This window comes from Pantherophis guttatus, chromosome 9, assembly GCF_059756535.1.
Source record: "Pantherophis guttatus breed Tessera chromosome 9, ASM5975653v1, whole genome shotgun sequence".
Classification (NCBI taxonomy): Eukaryota; Metazoa; Chordata; class Lepidosauria; order Squamata; family Colubridae; genus Pantherophis; species Pantherophis guttatus.
In genome coordinates, this window is record NC_142071.1 from 16,710,937 (window position 1) to 16,734,868 (window position 23,932).

General features: G+C 40.2%; 1 protein-coding gene and 1 long non-coding RNA gene across 30 annotated transcripts in view; one reads left to right on the forward strand and one right to left on the reverse strand.

The window, feature by feature from the left end:
- Positions 1-23,932, reverse strand: part of PKNOX2 (PBX/knotted 1 homeobox 2) — a 338,759-nt gene that overhangs the window by 30,988 nt on the left and 283,839 nt on the right. For all 29 annotated transcript variants that reach the window (XM_087875587.1, XM_087875603.1, XM_087875606.1 and 26 more), the window contains one exon: positions 18,189-18,377. In XM_087875587.1, the coding sequence (XP_087731713.1) occupies positions 18,189-18,377 (189 nt within the window). The remainder of the gene's footprint in view (positions 1-18,188; positions 18,378-23,932) is intronic.
- LOC148112490 (uncharacterized) lies at positions 146-1,383 on the forward strand. The gene is made up of 2 exons (XR_015729324.1): positions 146-380; positions 1,132-1,383. It is a non-coding gene; the product is annotated as an uncharacterized LOC148112490 (long non-coding RNA).

Here is a 23,932-nt window from a genome sequence, read left to right on the forward strand (position 1 = left end):
GTGTGTGTGTGTGTGTGTGTGTGTGTGTGTGTGTGTGTGTGAAGATCACCATGAGTGCAGATGATTCTTTTATTTCAAGCTGCTGGGATTAATTCTGAACCATGACAAATTTCACTTTCTCCCTCTCTCCTCTTTCTTAAAACAGATATGTCATGCCAAGATGCCTTGGAAGAAAAACCTTGACTTTTCAGTGCTCCTAGCCAATTCCTTTGAGATGTAGTTCTTGTAGAGTAGAGTAGAGTAGAGTAGAGTAGAGTAGAGTAGAGTAGAGTAGAATAGAATTGGAAGGGACCTTGGAAGTCTTCTAGTCCAACCCCCTCCTCAAACAGGAAACCCTATATCAGTGGTGGCGAACCTTTTACTCACCGAGTGCCAAACAGGTACATGCTTCGCTTACACGTGGCTGCTCCCCTGGGAGCTGCATGTGCAACCACACCATCTGCACATGTGCACAGCTTTCATGTGCGCCCCTGTGTGCTGCAGGCACAACCACACCATCTGTGCATGCATGCAGCTTTCGGATGTCTCCATGTGCTGTGCGTGCAATTGCACCATCTGTGCATGCGCACGGCTTTTGTGTGGCTCTCCCTGTGTGCACCAGAGGCCCAAACACCAGCTGGGGTGCACACGCATGCGCAGCTGTAGGTGACAGCTTGCGTGCCCAGAAAGATGCTCTTTTGCCACCTTGGGCACGCATGCCATAGGTTCACATCACGGCCCTATACCATTTCAGACAGGTGGTTGCCTAGTCTCTTCTTAAAAGCCTCCAGTGATGCAGCACCCACAATTTCTGAAGGCAAGCTATACCACTGGTTGATTGTTCTGTCAGAACATTTTTGTGTTCTTGTTGAGTGGCGTAGGAGGCTAATGCCTCCTACTAAGGCAGCATTTAACATCCAGCTGCCTGCAATTACTGCAAGTTCAATTCTCACCAGGCTCAAGGTCGACTCAGCCTTCCATCCTTTCTAAGGTGGGTAAAATGAGGACCTGGATGTGAGGGCAATAAGCTGACTTTATATAAAATATACAAAAGTATGAAGGCTATTGCTTAACACATTGTAAGCCGCCCTGAGTCTCTGAAGAAGGGCGGCATATAAAAATAAATTAAAAAAAAATTTTTTTTCCCCTTAGTGCCAGGTTTTCATCACCACCAAATTGAGGCGAACCCTACTTTTATTGCATTTAGGATGAAAATTCAAGGGCAGAAGATTTATGATTTCGCACAACCTGTCTCCAGTTCATCGAGGCAGCAAAGCTGCTACATCCTCATCATTACTGCATTCAGATGAGTTACGCAGATGGATGACTAGCTGTGGGATGTTCACAAAGAGATGTGGGATTCAAGAATGTAAATAAAGCATTGAATGTGTTTGTAATCAATCAAAATAATGCCACACCACCTTCAGAGAAAACAGGGCACCAGTGAATTAATGTAAATGGTCCAGGGCTAAGACTGGGTACCCACTGATGCTCAAACCCAGAGCATCTCTTTTGAGTTAAAGGCATATTTTCCCACCAAAGCTTAGTGCAAGGTCAGCAGACTCTAGGATCAGTGTCATAACCTTGAAATCTTCTGAAAAGGACACCTCTGCATTTTCCTCCCCTTAAACCAATGGTAACTTAATAAATCGATACAAGAAAAATTCAGTTCAGCAGCAAGAAAAGTACATCTAAAATCAACATTTTTATCAACCCCTTTAAAAGAAAATTCTCTCTAAAATACATACCTATACCAACTAGGCATATGAAGATATTCTGTTCACCATTTCAGGTATCTTCATACCTTTCCCACCTTAACCACACAATCATAAACTCATAAACTACTAATAAACTAACAAACCTCTCGATTTGAAATTTAAAGTAATGTGTAAGAATCCCACTATAAAGTCTGAATACCAACAATAACAAAAACAACAAAAATAATTTTCTTTTTCCTAAAGAGGCTTGTATATACATCAATATTTTATAACAATAATATATAATTGTCATATAACTATTATAAAAACCAGTACTGAGAAGTGTGTAATATTGTACACATACATGCACAGACAGTCATGTACACATTCATTTATTAAACATTTCACATAACACGTAATCCCGATTAAGGCTAGTCCGTTTTCTCCTGCGCAAACACCTATTCAATTTGGGATTTTTGATTAGTCAATAATGTAAAAACAGCTGCACTGTCTGGCTCCTGAATCCAATGTGATGGCCGGGAGATTGAAACTTGGCACACTGCCAATGACTTCCTTGCATGGGATCTCTATATCTATCTGGAGGGTTAATGCATGAACTGAACAGTAACAAAAAGACAACAAACAGTCATGTCACCTCTTAAAGAATAACAAATTGATTATGCTGTAACAAATTTGTTTCCTGGACTACAGCCCTCTCGACTTCACTTCTACAACTTCTTTTACAGCCAACAAGAAAGCAAATGTGTAAGAATGTAATCTCCACTCTTGAAACACTGAAAGAAAGAACCACAGGTTGCCTTGTAAACACATATCAAAAAGAGACATGCTGAGAGTTAGCCAGAATTTGTTTCTCTAAAGAAAAAGAAAGACATAAAACACTTTCATAAATGTCTGTGGAGATTCTCAGTCGGCCAGGTCATGGTTGTCCCAAAGGTGCTTTTTCAAAAGGCAACTGGACTTAATTTTTCCTTGAAGACATTTTGCATGTTATCCAAGAAGCTTCTTGAATGAGAAGTGAAACGTCTTCAAGGAAAAACAAAGTCCAGTTACCCTTTGAAAAATCACCTTTGGGACAAACACTTTCATACCTCCACTAATCTCAAAAGCAACTTTAGGGATTTATAGAACCATGGAACCATCAGGTTGGACTATGGAGGTCCTCTAGTCCAATTTCATCCCAGACCATCCCAGAAAACTGGCTGTCCAAACTTTGACAACCACCAGACCCATGACTCTGTCAGGCAGGGGTTCCAATGTTTAAGAGCATGCATGTTCAGGAATGTCCTCCTTATTTTAAGTTTGGGTCACTCTGTCTCTATGAAGTTTTCACCCTTTGCTTTTAGTCTGAACATTTGGACACTCTAGAGAATAAATCCACACCCTCTTCTCTGTGACAGCCCTTCAAATATCATAGAGTTCTCAAACCACATGCTGCATCCTTTCATGGGGTCCCCCAACACTCTTCTGCCACTAAATTCATAATACAGGTAGTCCTCAACTTACAACAGTTCATTTAGTGACCGTTCAAAGTTACAATGACACTGAAAGAAGTGACATGATCATTTTTCACAGTTACAACCTTTCCAGCATCCCCATAATCATCTGATAAAAAATTAGATGCTCATCAACTTATTAATATTTATGACTGTTGCTGTGTCCCAAGGTAATGTGATTCCCGTCTTGCAACCTTCTGACAAGCAAAGTCAATGGAAAGCCAAATTCATGTAGCAACCTGGTTACTTACTTATCAACTGCCGTGATTCATTTAACAACTGAGGCAAGAAAGGTTGTAAAATGGGGCAAAATTCACTTAACAAATGTCTCATTTAACAACAGAAATTTTGAACTCAATTGTGGTCATAATTATGGGTTTTAATATAGGGGTGTTTTAACTGTGGGCCAAATTAATTTAATTGGATTTTAATATTGTTTTAAATTTTGTATTTTTTGTATTTTATCTGTTGGCTGTTCACCGCCCCGAGTCCTTCGGGAGAAGGGCGGTATACAAATATAATAAACATAACATAACATAACATAACATAACATAACATAACATAACATAACATAACATAACATAACATAACATAACATAACATAACATAACATAACATAACATAACATAACATAACATAACATAACATAACATAACATAACATAACGTAAGTCAAAGACTACCTGTATGCCATAATTATTAATAATTCCCACTTTTAATTGCCATAGGATTGCAATAGATGACCTGTGCTAACAGAAGAAACAAGAGAAAGAAGAAGTAGCAGCAGTCGTATGGCAATAATTGTAGAGTAGAATTATATTTCGAACTGCTGATCCTTCCAGAGTGTCTGTGTTTCTTATTATTCCAAGCACTTGTTCAATATCCATGACTGGGAATAATTCTAAAAGGTCATGCAGTTTTGATAGGAAATAATTAACATTTCCTAACTTTAATGATCAAATGCCCAGTGACCTCATCAGCACTGGGATTTTAAATGACAGAAGCGGAGAAAAATCAAGCCAAAGTCAGCTAAGAAGCTAAATTGCCACATGTTGCTATTAGGAAGCTAATGGAGAGTGGCCAGTAATATGGACATACAATGCCCAGACCTATCCGAGTTGTTAAGGCAAGCTCAGCCAAGTCTCTCCCGATCATATTATGAGTGTTTTCTTTGAGAGTCTTCAAAGATAGAGCATAGAGTACTTTGAAGACGATCTGTAGGCTTCCCACAGCTCAGAAGCTATTGTGCATAGCATCATATAATAAGAAAGACAGAAATACCCTAGAAAATAATTTGTTCCAATATTGTGCTCTTGACAACATCTACAATGCAAGATTATTAGATGTACTAGAAAGGTATAGGAGGGTTTTTCATTAATGGCACGTAGAATCAAGTTCTACCACAAATGTTCTATTGGGAGACATAGGAGGAACTGCTCACTCTGCGAATCACTGCATATCATTGTTGCTGTGGACATAACACTGGAACGGGGATCATTGTGTGTACTGGAAGAATCTCAGGAATATAAATCTGACAACTAATACTTTTAATATGAATATAATACTATGACTACCACCATTACCACAATCAACCTTGATGATACTTCTGATTATGGTTTGTTTCTCAGCCTTTCCACATTTATCGGAAAATTGGAATAGAAGGCATAGAACAGCTGAAATGGAAACTCTATTCAATGTTTCAAACGGACATATAACAATCAGAAGCTGGAATGCCATCAACAGTACTGCTATCCACTGGATTCGATAACTTATAGTTTCAAAGGGACCCTGAAATATATGTTGACAATTGTTGAACTTGTTAAGATAGGATACAAATGAAAAAAGTAGAGTAATCAATAAACAAATTGGTAATCTTTTTTTTTAAAAAGATCCCCCCCTCAACCTGCCCCCCCGACAATTATGTATGAGACTTACATATGTGGGATGCAGTCATAGTGGTCTTCAGTAAGAGGAGAGGGAAAGTGATGTTGTGTGCTTCATGATGTCATCATGCAAATGTTGCAAACTGCACATTTGCTCTACTTGCTGCAGAATGTAAGCAATTTGCCGATTTAAAGAATGACATCATGATGCATGAAGCATTATTTTGATGCCTTTGTTCTACTATTCTTGTACTGTTCTACTACTCACAAGACCCAGCCATGCCCACTTTGTGGTGATTATTGGAACACTCAGCTCTCTCGCCCATCCCCCGCATTTATAGATTTGCCTCTGGTCACCCAAAGCTTTCCCATCACTGCTCTACATATTGCAAGAGGATGTAAAAAGAGTATTCGTGCCTGGGCACAAAAGTGGAAGGCAAAACAGGATGAGGGATAACGCGCCTGAAAACATGAAATGGCTCAATAAGTTTAGAAACATTCTGCGAAATAAGCCAAGGTGCATTTGTACTGAGCTCTGTGCTAAGAGGCTGATTTTGCACACAGCATTTGAGAGCATGGATTTGGGATTTCTCAGGACTGTGTAAAATCCACCCCATTCCATTCCATTACCGGTATATATATTCTGGGGCAGCTCTCAGCTTCCCAAGCAGTTCCACCAGCATGTTAAAATATAAATATAAATAAGTATGTATGTATGTGTATGTGTTTGTTTGTTTGTTTATTTATATTTTAACATGCTGGCGAAACTGCTTGGGAAGCTGAGAGCTGCCCCAGAATAAATGGTGAAGGGCAACCTCCAACAGATACAGATGTTCTGATTCACATGTTGCTCCGATCAGCTTACAGTGGAATTTGCAAAGGTCAAATTCCTTCTCTATGCTTTCTGGAAGATCTGGATACTTTTGGCTTGTTTATTTTTAGAGCAGGGAGAAATCTGGCGGTAAGAAAGAGATACAGTCAACACAGGATCCCCTGCTGTAGCATAATGATAAAAGCACCGGTGTGTGAACAGTGCATATAGCACTGCACAATGCATGGGCTCCAATTAAGCCCCTGTACTAACTGAAACCATGCACACAGGTTCTTCATAGCATTACACTGACTAAGCTATAGTTACACTGCCTTTGACATCATGCTAAACCCAGCCCTGAACTTTAAGACAAAATGGCTATTTATACTACAATGAAAACTAATATTGTTTAAAAAACATCTCCAAGTCTGCACCTCGGTTGGAACAAGAGCATAAAACATTACAGAACTAAGAAGCGATTGCGAATGAGTTCCAAATAGAAATACAAAATATTTATAAAATGCTCGTTGCAGCCCCAGCATTATTGTACACATTTTTTTTTTTTAAATTTGATTTATATGCCGCCCTTCTCCGAAGACTCAGGGCGGCTTACAATGTGCTCAGCAATAGCCTTCATCCTTTTGTATATTTATACAAAGTCAGCTTATTGCCCCCACAAACTGGGTCCTCATTTCACCTACCTTAGAAAGGATGGAAGGCTGAGTCAACCTTGAGCCTTAGCGAGATTCGAACCCTGCAGTAATTGCAGGCAGCTGGTCTTAATAAGCTTAATAACAGGGTGCCTTAAACCCCTGTACTACCAAGGCTCACATTTCCATAAAAGTCTTGAGATTTCCAACTCTGTTCAAATGTTTGGATTCCCTCCCATGAGAACTGATAGCTTTTGGCCAGGCTCATACAGTATATTGTGCTATAGCTGGTTTCTTTAACTCTGGTTTGTGGGATAAGTTATCCAGATATGCTCAGACGAAGGAAAATGGCCCTCTTTGTTGGCTGGTGCCATCATTATACTTTCTATAATTCTGTTGGTTACAGTTACCTTGATCTGCCTCCAGGATTAATGGAAAAAAAAACCTAAGCCTCTTGTAAGGCAGAGGAAAGTATTATATAGTACAGTATTATATTGTACAAATGAAGATTAATTTTAGCTGGTGTCTTTGGAAAGGGCTAAGGGAAGAGTTGGATAACAGATAAACAAATCCCATCAAGAACAAATACTGTTTGAATTTTATAAGTGGTTTTGCATTTCCCACTAACAAATAGAAAAAGCAACACCTTCACTTGCAGGATAAAAGCAGGAAAATCCTTTGCACATGTAGATAAAAAAGAAATGACCTGAGTCCTATTTTGGATGAAAGTCAAAATGCTAATCTAGCCAAACTGAATAGGGCCTGTTGAGATCTTCCAGCTTTTTCCTTGGGTAGGGCTCTTGCACATTTGAAAACTATACAGCAGACAGCATGTGAGACTACTTAACCATTCAGAAAAATGTTCTGCTTTTATTTTCTTGTACCTCTTAAAAGCACAGGAGCTCTGCCAGGAAAACAAGAGAGGAAAAGCTGGCAAGTTTGTTTAGAATATAGAATCATAGGGCTGGGAAGGACCTCCGAGGCCTTCTACTCCAATCCCCTGCTCAAGGCAGGAGAACTTACACCATCCTGATCAAATGGTTGTCCAGTCTATTTTTGAAAGCCTCCAGTGATGGAGCACCCACAACTCTGGGAGGCAAACTATTCTAGTGATTAATTGTTCTCACTGTCAGAAATTTTTTCCTTACTTCTAGGTTGGATCTTTCTTTAACAAGCTTCCACCATTACTTCTTCTCCTGCACTGTGCTGCTTTGGAGAATAAGTCAATCCCTTGTTTTCTGTGACAGGCCCTCAAGTCTTGGAAAACAGCTATCATGTGCTGCCTAATCCTTCTGTTCGATAGGCTAGACATACCTACTTCCCTCAATCATTCATCATATGATTTAGCCTCCAGACTTCATTTCTCTTCTCTGCACCCTTTCTTAAGGTCTCAGCATCTTTTTTTGTATCCTGGTGACCAAAACTATAACTACACACTTATGAAAAATAAGCCACCCTCCAGCCTTTGCAATGAAGTCTGGAGAACATATTTCTCTGCATCTTATTGTAGCCCAAATGCATTGCCAGGCACTCTCTCCCTCTCCCTCTCTCTCCAACTCTGACCCATATTTATGATTTCAGACCGAAAGTCAAGGATGAATTAATACAGTCCAACAGCAATGTGTCAGTTAGACATTCCAGAAAGACCAATGCTTTTGGACCTGCCCAACATGTGCAAGGATCCTGCAGTATGAGGAAATAGCACTCAACAAGTTTTCCCCGTCTCACATTACAATGGTAGAATGCCAGCCCATGATACAATGTTTGGGACTGGAAGAAAGACATTTGGATCCATGGCCATCTGTCCTACAGAATTCAGAAGATTGATTTGTTCTCCAAGAGGTGTAGAAAGGCAACTTGGGGGCAAGGAGAAGAACCAGTGCCCACATGCATTAGATCTCCAGACTGAAAGTACAAGGCCATCTAGCCCAGACCTGTGACTAAACTTGTGGGCTGTATGGAAAACTTCTAGCTTTAATTCAAGGGGTCTTCAAATAGGGCTGGAGACTTCATTGTTAAAACTCTGCTGCTAGTCACTGCTTTGAAAAAGCCAAACAGCTTCTTCATTTTTGGGAAGTCAACATGGTCACCTATGCAGATGGATGAGTTTTATAGGAAATGGGCAGAGCAAATAGGTAGAAATTTTCTAATTTAATTCCTGCCTTCCATGGATAAAAAGGATTAGATAACAGGATCAGCCAGCCAATAGGTTGATTAAATTTGACTTAAAATTAATTTGACTTAATCAAATTTAAAATTTGAGGTGCAAAACTCAGGGCTTCCATACCTCTCCCATTAAAACCTCCTTAAAAACCTCCCACTAAGATAAGCAGGAGAGGATGACCAGTTTGGGGTAGTGGTTAAGTCACCAGGCTAGAAACTGGGAGACTTTAAGTCCTGCCTTAGGCATGAGACCAGCTGGAGACTGTGGGGAAGGCCAAATTTGCCTAACAGTTGCATCATTCACTTAAAAGCTGCAGTAATTGGCTTAACAGCTGTGGTCATTAAATGGGTGCAACTCTCTTAACAACTATCATGCTTAGAATGGAAATTTTTGGATTCAATTGTGGTCAAGAACTATCTGTAGTGGAACACATAAAGATGTAAAATGGTTGTCTGTACTGGATTAAAAATCACATGAATCCTGCTTCAAACACTGAATTTTTTGTCCTGCATTACTGGCTTGCTCTGGCTGGGCCTGCATTCTTCAAATGTCAGGCCAAAAATAGGCTCCAGTGTTAGTTCTTGAGTTACGTGAAATGTGATCTCTCCTGAAATGTCCCTCCCAGCACATCACCTCAGCAGAAGCCGACAACATCAAACTAATTTTATCCAAAGCTTATGCCCGTCTCCCCTCCAACAGTTTGCGCAATGTGCCATCCCAGCAGCCAGCCGCATGAGTATAGTCAGTCATTCCCTCTGCAGAAGACAAATTCCTTCTCAAAATGTCAGGGAAGGGGAAGGAGAGCCATTTCTTTGCCTCTCTAAGGGGCTGATTATTTTCCAAAGACTCGTGTTAATTTTCTGATATGATCCTCACATCTTTGTGAAGCTCTAAATCCTCATTACTTTTCCTGACCGATGCATTCTAATTAGATCAACATTTAGAAAAAAAAAAATCACAATAGCCACAGGACAGCTTTCCATCTCATTAACTCCTCACATATTATTTTCATGAAAATTACTGATAAAACTGTGCATCTGCATTTGCTGGGACTCAGAGCTTCGTCAGTTCATATCTAACATCTCTCTCATCGCCCTGGATGCGAGGCGTTGCCATGGCAACTCGCAATAATAGAAACCAATAAATTACAAATGAGATGCTCGTTGAGCAATTATTGTTCTCCTTTATGCAAGTTTCTTGCTAATTTTGATCATAAGGGAAACTACAATAAAGCAGTAAAGGAATATTAAGTCCATTTCTGGAGAATATTTGAAGACACAATAGGCTCTCTGTGTGCACATGTTGCTTTCTTTCTTTCTCAAGATCAACAATTAAATGATTTAGAGAGTTCAGTAAAATCTAAACAGGAACCAAACTTTTCCACTCTCTCATCATCCCCACCTTTCCTCCCACAAGAAACTCTCTGGGTTTGAATAACCTAGCCTTTGCATTGTTGCACAGAAAAAGATGGATTTTAACTCAACATTTAGAGGTTTCTCCATTCAGCTGGTTTCAAAAACTGCACCTGGCATCTTTAAAACATTATTCTACAGAGAGAAATCATAGTCCAGTTACAGCAACCAAGAGGTTGATTTATGTGATGGGCAGGGCAGTTGTATCAATGCTCATTCAACATTTCCATGTTTTAAACTCATTTCTAAAACATGGATCTCTCCTCCTTACCATAATATTCCATTTCATTCTCCTAACAATCTGGAGGGGAAGACTGCCAGTTTTTGTGTTTTTGCTTGTCTCCAGCTATCTCAACCTCTGTATTTGTACATAAACCCAAACATGCCAATATGTCCCCTGAGCCTGCCTTCTGCAGAAAAAACAGCTGTAACCCCTGAATTGTCATCCTTTGGGGAAAGGGGGTGTTTGTAACCATTTTTTAATCTGACAAAGAATTAAGAAAATAAATCTTTTGCACATTCATTTTTTTTTGTGGGGTGGCCAAAAAAAACAATCAGGTAACATCAACAGAGGACTAACTTGCATGATTTAGACTTGGAAGGAGGCATTCAACGTGAAGCTGATATCTGATGCCCCTGTTTGTTGGTTGATACTATTGGAAATAAATTGAAAACAAACAAGCAAACAAATCTGTCTGCTTTTGGTACAAAGGGTTGGGCTAATGGTGTTTCGGTCTATTGCAAAGAATAAAAGAGAATTTGGTTCTGAATAAAGAGTAGAGATGTTTGGCTTGGAACTGGTATTTATAAATAATATTTATAATATTAAAATAAAAAAATAATATTTATATTATTATTTATAAATAATATTTATAAATTATTATAAATTATTGTAAATATGAATATTGTAAATCATGAATATTATATAAATCAACAAAGATGATTAGGAGCCTGGAGGCTAAAACATATGAAGAACGGTTATAGGAAATGTCTAGTTTAATGAAAAGGAGGACTAGGGGTGACATGATAGCCATGTTCCAGTATTTGAAGGGCTGCCACAAAGAAGAGGGAGTCAAAACTATTCTCCAAAGCACCAGAAGGAAAGACAAGAAACAATAGATGGAAACTTAAAGAAATTTCCTAACAGTGAGAACAATTAAACAGTGGAACGACCTACCTCCAGAAGTTGTGGATGCCCCAACACTGGAGGTTTTTAAGAAGAGACTGGACAGCCATTTGTCTGAAATGGTATAGGGTCTCTTGCTTGAGCAGGGGGTTAGACTAGAAGACCCCCAAGGTCCCTTCCAACTCTGTTACTCTGTTAAATAGATTATTAAGGAAATAACAGAATTGTTATTTCATTTATTGTTAGTTTATTGTTTTTTGATATTGATCAGTAGCCTCTGGCTCTTTGTGATCTGGCGTATAATAGTTTGATTTGTGAATAGCTGGGTTTTTTTTTTAGGTTCCCACAATTGTGGTCAGTAGTATTCAGCCATCTTGTTTCCCATCAGTTCTTTTTTCAATCACCTTCCATTTTTCCAAGCATCAGGGTCCTCTCCACTGACTTGCTTTCATATAATGGGTCCAAAATATTTAGGCTTTAGTCTCATCATTGATGCTTTCATGAGTTTTCTTTTATTGAGCACTGACTTGTTGATCTTCTTACAATCCAAGATATTATCAGCATTTTTTTCCAGGATAAAAATTCAAAGGTATCATTTTTTTAAATGCATTCAGCTGTTCTGATGCTCCATATCTTATAACTGGAAAAAGCATAGCTTTGAAAATATGTACCTTTGATATCAGTATGAAGTCTTTGCCCTTTAATATTTTGTCCAGGTTTGTCAGAGTCATTTTCCCAGGTAGCAGACTCACTTTTCTTTATTTTAAAATGATGGTCACCATCCTTGTCGATTTTTCAGTCCTGGAAAATAAAGCCTGTTATTACTTCAGTTTCTTCGCTCCCTGTTTGTGTTGGGTTGGCCTTGCCAGTTGACATTTTTTTTTTATGTTATTAATTTTATAAAGTTAAGATATGCATATATTTATATATTTTTTGAAATTTTAGTATTAATATTGACCAGCTTTGGCACTCTTTCATCTTTAACAGAGATTCCTTAAGTCTTTCTGACTTCAAGGTATCAAAGTAGTATTTGAGGTTTAAGCAATTTTAATTCCAATTAAACTTGGTCCATAGTTTTCCCAATTTTGAAAAAAAATTCATATTCTGGGGTTTTTCCCCCCTTGATCGTCATATAAATTCTTTAACATGCTGAGATTAGCCAGTACATCCATGCTTTAAGGGCTATCCACAGTTTGTGCTGTCTACATTCTACACAGTCAAAAGCCTTTCTACAATCAATAAAGCAAAGATAGATTTTTTTTCATTATCCACTGGATGTTAGCAATGTGTTTTCAGGTTGCACTGCCTCTTCTGAATCCAGTCTGGAGAGCTCCTGGCCCATGTATTGTTGACACCTGGATGCAACATCTGAAGTGTTATCTTAGAAGAAATGAGATAAACAGGTTGTTTGGTAGTTGGAGTGTTCTCTTCTGGTAACAGAACATATGTTTATCTTTTCCAGTGCCTTGACCTTCTGTTATGTTTTACATATCTGCTTGGCACTTTCACTCTATCATCTTGAAAGCTTTTAAAGATTTGTACTAGTCTTTTAGCAACTCTTGCAAACGTTGTTAGGAGTATTTTCCAGGGCCCATTTAACTTATTTCCCCCAACGTGTGGGTATATTTTAATGGATACCTTTTTGTACATTTGTATACATTTCTTCTTTATAATTTTCTTTTCTGACAGATCTTTGCCCTATTTTTATGTCCCTCTTTGCATTAAAATTTCTCATGATTTCTGTAACTTTCTTAAATAAATTTTATGACCTTTCCTTTCTATCATTATCCTTGATTTCTCTGCACTCATGATTTAGATACAATTCCTTATCTCTTCTTATTCTTATCAGCGTTTAATGGGGTGCAGTTTTCTCTCCCTCTGTGGCCTTTTCCCCCTGTATTTTTTCAGCTATTTTCAACCTATAGAAGCATTTTGTATTCTTTTTCTTTTGGATAGTTTTATTTGTGTTGTCTTTAATAATGTCATAAATTTTAGCCCAGAATTGTTCAGGCATTCTATTTATCCATTCTAATCCATTAAATCTATATGCTGTAGCATCACTGCATAATCCTATGATACATTACTGAAGACATTCGTTGTTGGTTTGATGATTTTATTTGTTTTCTTTAGTTTCACTGTAATTTTGCAAGAAGGAGCTTGTGATCTGAGTTGGAATCAGCACTCATTTTTGGCTGTGCTGACAGAATAGAATGTCTCCACCTTTACTTGAAGAATATACAATCAATTTAATTTTGATGACTGTCCATGTAGCAATGTCTTTTAGATTGCTGAAATAAGGTATTTATTATTAACTTAGTATTTTCTTGATCATCTTTTCCATCATTCTGTATATCGAGTCCATATTTCCCCATTATATTGCATGCTACTGTATTTTCAGCTTTAACATTCCAGTCTCCTATAAAGGCAAAGGTTTCCCCTGCTCAGTTCTGTCCGACTTTAGGAGGCAATGCTCATCTCTGTTTCTTAGCCAACAGAGCCAGTGTTATCCAAAGACACTTCCATGGTCATGTGGCCAGCATGACTGTACACCAAAGGTGCACATAATATTGTAACCTTCCCACTGAAGTGGTATCTATTTATCTGCTCGCATTTGCATCCTTTTGAACTGCTCCATGGGCAGAAGCTAGAACAAGTAATGAGAGCTCACCCCGTCACACAGAGCTTAGGTCTTGAACTCAGACTGTCAGCTTTCCAGCTGACAAGTTCAGCCTCTTTAACCACTGAACCATCACACCCCCTCCCAGTCTCCTATATTTATTTTGACATTGTTGGGGTATTGTATCAACAAGGGTTCAAAAATCCCATAGAACTGTTGAAGTTTTGTTTCTTTTGTATCTCTGGTTGGAACTCAGACTTGCATCATTTGTTAGCTTGCTTTTCACTCAAACAGATAATTCCATTGGATACTTTCTGAGTGGAGAAACTCATCTTCTAGTAACTCATTGACATTTTTGTAAATCTCTTTTGTTGTGGCCCCGCCCTCCGAGCCTATCTCATTGGAGGAAGAAGGCTCCGAACATGAAGAAGAGGAGTCGGCCAGGCCTCCCTCTCCAGGACCCTCCCCTCTGGCACTGCCTCAAGTGCCGGCCGAGGAAGAGGAGATTAGCCAGGAGCCAGGTGTCTCCGATGAGAGCGAGGGAGGTGATCTGTCGTTCCTGGATCCACGCCAACGAAGGTGTGATAAACGGTTGCAGCAGTTAAGGAGGCGTGCCAGGGATTATAACTGAGTCACTGGACCACACCCCAGAGACTATATAAAAGAGTGTGGTAGCCCTTTAAGACTCTGTGACGAACAAAAACTAACTCTGGCTAGTCACTTGAACAACGCCTAAATCTGCCGAAGGTTCCTTGTTTTGAACTGGACTATTTGCAATTTGTATGTATTTTTCTGTTTATCTGATGAAGTAAAGCCCTTGGCAGTCGATGCTCGTATAGCTGCCAAGTTTGAGATAACAACCGGTGTGCGTGCCAAGTGCTTTCTTAACCCTCGACTGGCTGTGTTTGTGTGTGTGTGGAGACGGGGACAGAACATCTTTTTAGTTTTTTTGACAGTAGATTACTCATGCCTAAAAAGGATATTATTCTTTCCACAGCATTTCTCTCTTTCTTTCTTCTTTTAGGGAATAGAAATTTAAAGAAAGGTATATTTGTTTTCTGTGAGGGTACATTTTTATGCTTCTTTTACAGTCTTTTTCATTTTGTAAAGGATAGTTGAGGAACTACTCAGCATGTTCAATCAGATTTTCTTTTGAAAGTTATGCTTTTGCCAAGCATTATACATTTGATGATGCAGGAACATGTCAAGTGTTGAGAAAGAAATTAAAAGTAACTAACAGATTTGGAAATGTTGCAGCTCTTGATCCTATATAATACTCCGCCCCCTCGACAGTATGTAGTTTCTTTTCTAATTTTAAATAGGTCCTTGTAGGTATATATTCATGTCTTCTCCAGAAATCCAAATCTGAAAGCTTCAAAAAAGTTAGTATCAAATGAGCATAGAATATGAGCATGTATGCCAGTTGTTGTTGAAAATCTATATATTTTGGAAGTGGGTTTTATGTGTTTTTTGCAAATTCTGAAATGTTCTAAATTATCATAAAAAGCATACTATCTATACAGGACATAACCAGACATTTGTCTTCTGATTTATGTCTGGCAAAATACATATAAACAAAGCCATGTCTGATTGAGATTTTAAGAATTGTAGTCCTTCCTTATCTGAAGGTAAAGTGTCAGCTAGGTCCTGCCATCTCCACAACCAATCAGAAAGTGAGAACAATTTTGACCCCAACCCCAAAACACATTTTGAAGGAAATAATGCAACTTGGATCATAAACTGCATTGGAAATATTTTTCTGGCTTTCAAACAGAGATTTCCATGTGCTAACACAAAAAGTCTGCAGTTTAAAGAAATATTATGTCTGCTAATATAAATTTCATATTTTTATCTACTTACCTGGAAGTAAGTCCCATTGAACTTGGTAGAACTTACTTCTGTGTGAAGTAAAAAGGATACTACTAAACCACTTGCAATAGTATTGCAATGATTTTTCTCAAATATATACAATAGCTTTAATATGTCCAGCTGCAAATCGCATTATACTCATTCTGAGGTTGACCTATTTTCACTCAAATAATGATAATCTTTTGCATACTCTTGTATGGGAGAGGTTAAATTCATAGAGAAAAGAGCCCAGGTGATCTTTTTCTTTAGATAAAGAAAATTTCTTTAGACAATGATAGTACTTAATATCGAATAGATTGTCTCTTTAGAATACAAACAGGGAGAGGTAAGTGCAATTTTTATCAGATATTTCAAATTAAACAATTTCAATCTTGCATGCTAGGTTTTGAAAAAAGAGCTATTTCTCAGATTACATGCCATATTAGCCATGTTTGTAAGTAACAAATTTATGAACAAGACAACATTCTCGGGCATGATTTATTAGACTATCGTCAAAGTAATTAGGAATCAGATACAGAAAGCTATTTTTGTGAAGCTGTGAAGAAGGTGACAAATGGAGACAACCAAAAACAGTGGATTAGCCTTGAGAACAGAGCTGACTATTTGACTAGATGACAACTACAAAAGAGTTTCCTGAGTTTTCAAACTTTTATATTGCTGGTAAGTCTTTTTTGAAATGATTTTTAGTGTAATGAAACCAATGCTGGGTATATGGAATGTTTCTTCTGAAAGAGAATAAAGAAACACACAGAGTTAAGGTAAATATTTCCCTGTCCAGTCATTTCCAACTCTAGGGCATGGTGCTCATCTCCATTTCTTGGCCAAGGGAACCAGCATTGTCCAAAGACATTTTCTGTGGCCATGTGACCAAAGGCACATGGAATGCTGTTATCTTTCCACCAAAGTAGTACCTATTTATCTACTTGCATTTGCATGCTTTCGAACTACTAGGTGGGCAGGAGCTGTGGCAGGAATAGGAGCTCATCTGTTGCGTTGCACTCGGGTCTCAAGCCTGGACTGCCAGATTTCCAGTTGACAAGCTCAGTATTTTTAACTGCTGAGCCATTGTGCTCAGCAGTTATCCTATTAAGAACTATCATTTCTAATCATCAATTTTGAAAAAAAAATCAAATTGTGAATTTATAGCCTTAGAAATAATGCCTGGAACTTCATGGGATTAAAATGACATGCCAAATAATCATTTAGAATACTGTAGTCTAATAGAGGAATACTTTGTGCAACAAGGCTGTTCAAGAGCTAAGTTCGTAACTCTTATGGGACATATTTAAAATCATCCCTAGGTACTGTGAAGATCTAGCATCTTGAGATCTCTCAGGCTATTATCTATTTATATGGAAAGTTCTCCTGGAAGATGATTGGATGATGTTTTCCAACCCAGTAATGATCTTGAGAACTTGGCAGAATTTATTGTGAAGACGCAACAGGGCTTCAGCTCTTCTTTCCACAACTAATGTAACAGAAATATCTACACTCATGGCAGGCTATTGAGTCCTTTGTTCCAACTATACTTTCTTTCTGAGCTCGTAACCCACAAAATTCACTGCCAGTCCCAGCACATCCAAATGCTACCATGTAGAGAAGGCCTGGTTTATGACTGATCACTGTTCTTTGGAGTTTTCAGAGAGAGCTCTTGTCCAGCCTGTTCCCTAAGATTTAACATGTCACATGCATGCTCTATCCTAATCAATGGGCTTTGTACAAACCTTTTATAAGGATTTTTGGAGGAGGATAGGGTTTCCTGCTTCAGCAAGGGATTGGACTAGAACAGGGGTCTCCAACCTTGGTCATTTTAAGACTTGTGGACTTCAACTCCCAGAGTTCCTCCTCAATTCTGGGAGTTGAAGTCCACAAGTCTTAAAGTGGTCAAGGTTGGAGACCCTTGGACTAGAAGACCTTCCAACTCTCTTATTCTGTATTCTGTATAGGTTTTGATAAACTTTGACAGAGAGCCAGCATGATGTAGTGGTTAAGGTACTGGACTAGGATTGTAAGATCTAGATCTAGTCTTTCCTTAGACATGGAAGCCAGCTGGGTGATCTGGGGCCAGTCACTCTTTCTCATCTCCCAGAGTTAATTTCTACAATCAGCAGGTGGAAAAACAATCCCTTTGTTGCATTGTGCATTGATAGCTTTGCTGCATCAGCTAATCAAGCACAATATAAACAAAACAGAGGCTGCAACTGAGCAGGATAAAGTGCTAGGGGAGAAAAAGATTAAGACTTGGTGCATACTGTGAAATACAAGAATAATGAATATATTCCTGAAGATCAGGGCTCTCTATGTTTGGTCACATTTTGCCAATGTACGGCTGCTGGTTATTTTTTCCAGAATTCAAAACAGGAGGTATTTTCAGATTAAGAGTACATTGTGAGAAATATGATTCTGCCTCAAGAATATCTGTAGCTGTTTACAAGGGGGCACGTGAAGTGTATTTTTCAGCAATTACCTGCGTGTGTAGGTTAATGGAGGACTGATTCGGGGAGTAAGGTCCCCCAAGGTCATTCCTGAGAAGGTTGTCGCTGTGCATCTTAGTTTTGAGGCAGGTGATGTAACGATTACAAAAGTCTTTGCACAATTCATTCACTTTCTCCAACTCCAAGAGATGAATTCGCAGGACCTGAATAGCTTTCACCATCTGCAGACAATCCAAAAGAAGAGCAAGGGCACTTTACTCATTAGATAATGCCTTCAAACGATGATAATCAATTCTGCTAGGATCCTTAATTAATAATGTATAAATTCAACATTTACAAAATGCATGCAGTTTCTCATTTTCCCATTTTTATTTTATGTCTGAAAAAAAATATTTGTCTTATATTTCTGATCAAAAGACCTAAGAAGTACAGGTGCATTTGTATACAGGCAAACACACACACACAATATGTAAATCCCTTTATTTAATAATAAGTAGTAGTAAATTAAAGATATAATTTATAATACAAGTAGTCCTCAACTTGTAACCACAATTGGGGCCAGGATCAGTGCAGTTGTTAAATTAATAACACAGTTGTTAAGTGAATCTGGTTTCCCAATGACCCTGGGACATTGTAACTGTCATAAATGTGAATCAGTTGTCAAGCATCCAAATGTAAATCACATGACCATGGGGATGCTGCCATGGTCATAAGTGCGAAAAATTCTCAGGTCACTTTTTTCAGTGCCATTGTAACTTTGAATGGTCACTAAGCGAACAATTGTAAGTCAAGAATACTGTTCTATGTCTGGTAATGGATGCTGCTGGTGGCACTAAGAGAGGCACAGTTCCCAAATATTCCCTTGGGAAAACTTAGCTTTTCATTTTTGGAACATTTTGGAACCCAGCCATGAGAATTCTTCTGTAAGAGCATCCTTGATTATTCTCAGCTGGCTTCTCTGCTTAACAAGCCCGGAGAATGAAAAATCTGCCTCATAAGCTCTCCCTTGGGAGAAGTCTCGGCCTTCATAAAACGTACCCCATAAATGTTAAAAAATTTACACATAAAACATGCCATGCATGGAATGGAGGCCTTCCATTTTATAGCCCCAGCTCCAAATCCTGAATCAGGTATAAAATCTCAGCTATTCACCACAGAGCAGTAAATCAGCTTTTTAAAAATATTGTAACAAATGGTCTTTAAATTTCAAACCAGTTTTTTCAACTTGCTAATTTTAATGGTCCCCTTTACCAGCTATTAGTCACAGGCTGTTCAAGGGGTGGCCCACTGCACTTATCAGCTTGGAGTTTGCTTTTGATTCCACTAAGAAGTAGCAGCACAATTACTAAGGAAGGTGCTATCAAAAAGCAAAGTATATCGATTTTTGTTCTATGATAATGGAAGGAACAATTTGAAATAAACTTATCTAAGTTCCCAATTTTAAATCAATAGAGAAATGGAAATGTTATCATTTGACAATCACGGCTCTGTTTAGCAATGCAGTTTATCAATAAGGACGTATATTAATTTGTATTGAACTACGCCTCTTACTAAACAAAATAGAATAGAATAGAATTCTTTATTGGCAAAGTGTGATTGGACACACAAGGAATTTGTCTTGGTGCATACGCTCTCAGTGTACATAAAAGAAAAGATACATTCATCAAGAATCATAAGGTACAACACTTAACGATAGTCATAGGGAACAAATAAGCAATCAAATCATATTAGGAAGCAGTCAATATAAATCGTAAGGATACCAGCAACAAGGTTACAGTCATACAGTCATAAGTGGGAAGAGATGGGTGACAGGAATGATGAGAAGATGAATAGTAGTGCAGACTTGGTAAATAGTTTGACAGTGTTGAGGGAATTATTTGTTTAGCAGAGTGATGGCATTCGGGAAAAAAATGTCCTTGTGTCTTGTTGTTCTGGTGTGGAATTGTGCTCAAAAGGCACATTTTTGTACTAAATCCTGGTGGAGCCATGGTGATGCATTGGTTAGAATGTAGTATTGCAGGCTAACTCTGCCCACGCTCTGGAGTTTGATCCTGATGGGACTTGAGGTTGACTCAGCCTTCCATCCTTCCGAGGTCAGTAAAATGAGGACCCAGATTGTTGGGGACAAGATGCAAATAATGCTCCAACCTTGTAACTCACCCAGAAAGTGCTGTAAAGTACTATGCGGCAGTGTATAACTCAAAGTGCTATTGCTATTGCTAAAATATAAATTTGGAACGAGATTTTAAAAGGAGCTTTTCTCTCATTTGACAAACCAAACTTGACATTCTCACAAAATTAAGCAGCCAAGAGAAATGAAAATGGATGGATTCCTCTATTCCAGGGTGAAATAACAGAAACACTTCTTGCCCTTGTGGCAGTGTGAAAGCTTTCCTAGCTGAATTACAAAAAAGGCAGAAGGGAAAATTAGATAGTTGGAGAGAATAATTTTTAGATTATTCAGAACTAAGTCACTTTGTGTGCAAACACAGGACAAATTCCTGCAATTGCCCCATCTACTAAAGGATCCTTGTTACTTAAGCTTCACCATAATCCAGAGGTCTTCAAACTTGGCAGCTTTAAGACTTGTGGACTATGCTATGCTGGCTGGAGAATTCTAGGAGTTGAAGTCCAAAGTCTTAAAGCTGCCAAGTTTGAGGACCCCTGCCATAAGAAAACCCAATTGCCCATCTGCTCTCAGTCAGTAGGTCACACTCTGAATTTCCCTTCTTTTCCCCTTCCCCTTCCCCTTCCCCTTCCCCTTCCCCTTCTCCTTCCTTCCTTCCTTCCTTCCTTCCTTCCTTCCTTCCTTCCTTCCTTCCTTCCTTCCTTCCTTCCTTCCTTCCTTCCTTCCTTCCTTCCTTCCTTCCTTCCTTCCTTCCTTTCTCTGGGGGAAGCAGTGGGGGAACTGAAGTGAACTCAGTGGGATCAGTGGGGAAAATTGGATTTGCTTAATACCCGTGTGATATTCTTCACAACTGCAATGATTTGTTTAACAACTGTGTCAAAAAAGGCCATAAAATCTAATATGACTCATTGAACAGTTGCTTTGCTTAGCAAAGGTCCTAATTGTGGTTCATAAGGAGGACTTACAGGAAGAACTATTACCCCAGTTATCCAAATGCAATTACCGCCTGTCCTCAACAGGGGAAGCTAGAAAGATAATAATAATAATAATAATAATAATAATAATAATAATAATAATAATAATAATAATAATAATAATAATAATAATAATAATAATAATAATAATAATTTTATTTCTATACCGCCCTTCTCCCGAAGGACTCAGGGCGGTGTACAGCCTATTTAAAAACACAGACAAAACAACAATATAAAATTTAAAATAATTAAATAAAGTGGCTCATATTTAAAACCCCAATAAATTTAAATACCTCAATTTAAAACTATTGTGTTGATAGTCCGGCCTGGCGGAACAACAGGGTCTTCAATGCGCAGCGAAACACCCGGAGGTCGGAGATCTTACGAATTTCCGGGGGCAGTTCGTTCCACAGGGCTGGGGCTCCCACAGAGAATGCCCTCCCCCTGGGCGTCGCCAGCCGACATAACTTGGCTGATGGCACCCTGAGGAGACCCTCTCTGTGGGAACGGACTGGTCGGTGGGAGGCTATTGGTGGCAGAAGACGGTCTCGGAGGTACCCAGGTCCTATGCCATGGAGCGCTTTAAAGGTGGTAACCAACACCTTGAATCGCACCCGGAAGACCACTGGGAGCCAGTGCAGCTCACGCAGGAGGGGTGTCACATGGGCACAACGAGTTGCGCCCATAACCACCCACGCGGCCGCATTCTGGACCAGTTGGAGCCTCCGAGTGCTCTTCAAGGGGAGCCCCATGTAGAGAGCATTACAATAGTCCAACCGGGAAGTAACAAGGGCATGAGTGACCGTGCGCAAGGCGTCCCGATCCAGAAAGGGCTGCAACTGGCGAATCAGGCGAACCTGATAAAAGGCCCCCCTGGCCACGGCCGTCATATGCTCTTCTAAAGACAGCCGCGTGTCCAGGAGGACACCCAGATTGCGAGCCCTCTCCGTGTGGGGCAAAGATTCACCCCAAATAGTCAGCGATGACACCTGCTGACTATATCGGGGCGCCGGAAGCCACAGCCACTCAGTCTTGGTGGGGTTGAGTCTGAGCCTGTTCCTCCCCATCCAGACCCACACGGCCTCCAGGCAGCGATACATCACATCAAGGGCATCGTTGGGGTGGTCTGGGGTGGAGATGTACAGCTGAGTATCATCAGCGTACAGATGGCACTTCACCCCAAAACTACGGATGATCTCACCCAGCGGCTTCACATAAATGTTGAACAGGTGGGGCGAGAGGACCGACCCTTGCGGCACTCCCCATGCGAGACGCCTTGAGGTCGACCTCTGTCCCCCTGCCAACACGAACTGCGAGTGGTCGGAGAGGAAGGAGGAGAACCACCGCAAAACGGTGCCCCCTATTCCTAACCCCCTCAACCGCTGCAGCACGATACCATGGTCGATGGTATCAAAAGCCACTGAGAGATCTAATAGGACTAGGACAGAGGAGCAACCCCTGTCCCGAGCCCTCCAGAGATCATCCACCAACGCGACCAATGCCGTTTCTGTGCTGTACCCCTGACTGAAGCCCGACTGGTACGGGTCTAGATAGATAGCTTCATCCAGGTGCCGGGGAAGTTGTCGTGCCACCACGCTCTCAACAACCTTCGCCACAAAACGAAGGTTGGAGACTGGACGATAGTTGGCTAATTCAGCTGGGTCCAGGGAAGGCTTCTTGAGGAGGGGCCTCACTACCGCCTCTTTCAAGGTGGCAGGAAAGGCACCCTCACTCAGAGAAGCACCTATAATTCCCTGGAGCCAGCCTCGTGTAACTTCCCGGGAGGCCAGTACCAACCAGGAGGGACATGGGTCCAATAAACACGTGGCGGCACTAATCTTACCCAGAACCCTGTCCACATCCTCAGGAGTCACAGGATCAAACTCCTCCCAGATAACATTCTCAAGACCTGCCCCGGTCTCCTCCCGTGGACTCATCCAATCGGAGTCCAAGCCATCCTGAATCCGAGCGACTTTATCATGTAGGAATTGCACAAAATCCTCAGCACGACCCTGCAAGGGATCTTCCCGCACTCCCCCCCGAAGAAGGGAGTGGGTCACCCTAAACAGGGTGGCTGGGCGGTTCTCTGCAGATGCGATAAGAGCGGAAAAATGGTTAGATTTTGCCGCTTTTATCGCCACTAGGTAGGTCTTGATATAAGACCTCACCTGTGTCCGGTCGGAATCGGATTGACTAGTCCTCCAAATGCTCTCTAGGCGTCTTTTCCAATGCTTCATCTCTCTCAGCTCCTCAGAGAACCAAGGAGCTAATTGAGATTGGCATCGGGTCAGAGGCCGCAAAGGCACGACGCGGTCCAAAGCTCCAGCGGCCGCCCTTTCCCAGGCGGCCACCAGCTCTTCAGTCGAGTCGTGTGTTAGAGTCTCAGGAAACGGCCCAAGCTCCGTCAGGAACCTTTCGGGATCCATCAGGCGCCTGGGACGGAACCATCTGGTCGGTTCCGTCTCCCTGCGGTGGGGGCAGGCGGTAGGAAAGTCTAGTTGAAGGAGTGAATGATCTGTCCATGACAAGGGTTTAATATCTAGGTCCCCTCTACCAAGATCATTCAACCACTGACCAGAGATAAAAATCAGGTCCAGAGTGTGTCCCCCTATGTGAGTGCGGCCTTGAACTAACTGGGTCAGGTCCAAGGCCGTCATGGAAGCCATGAACTCCC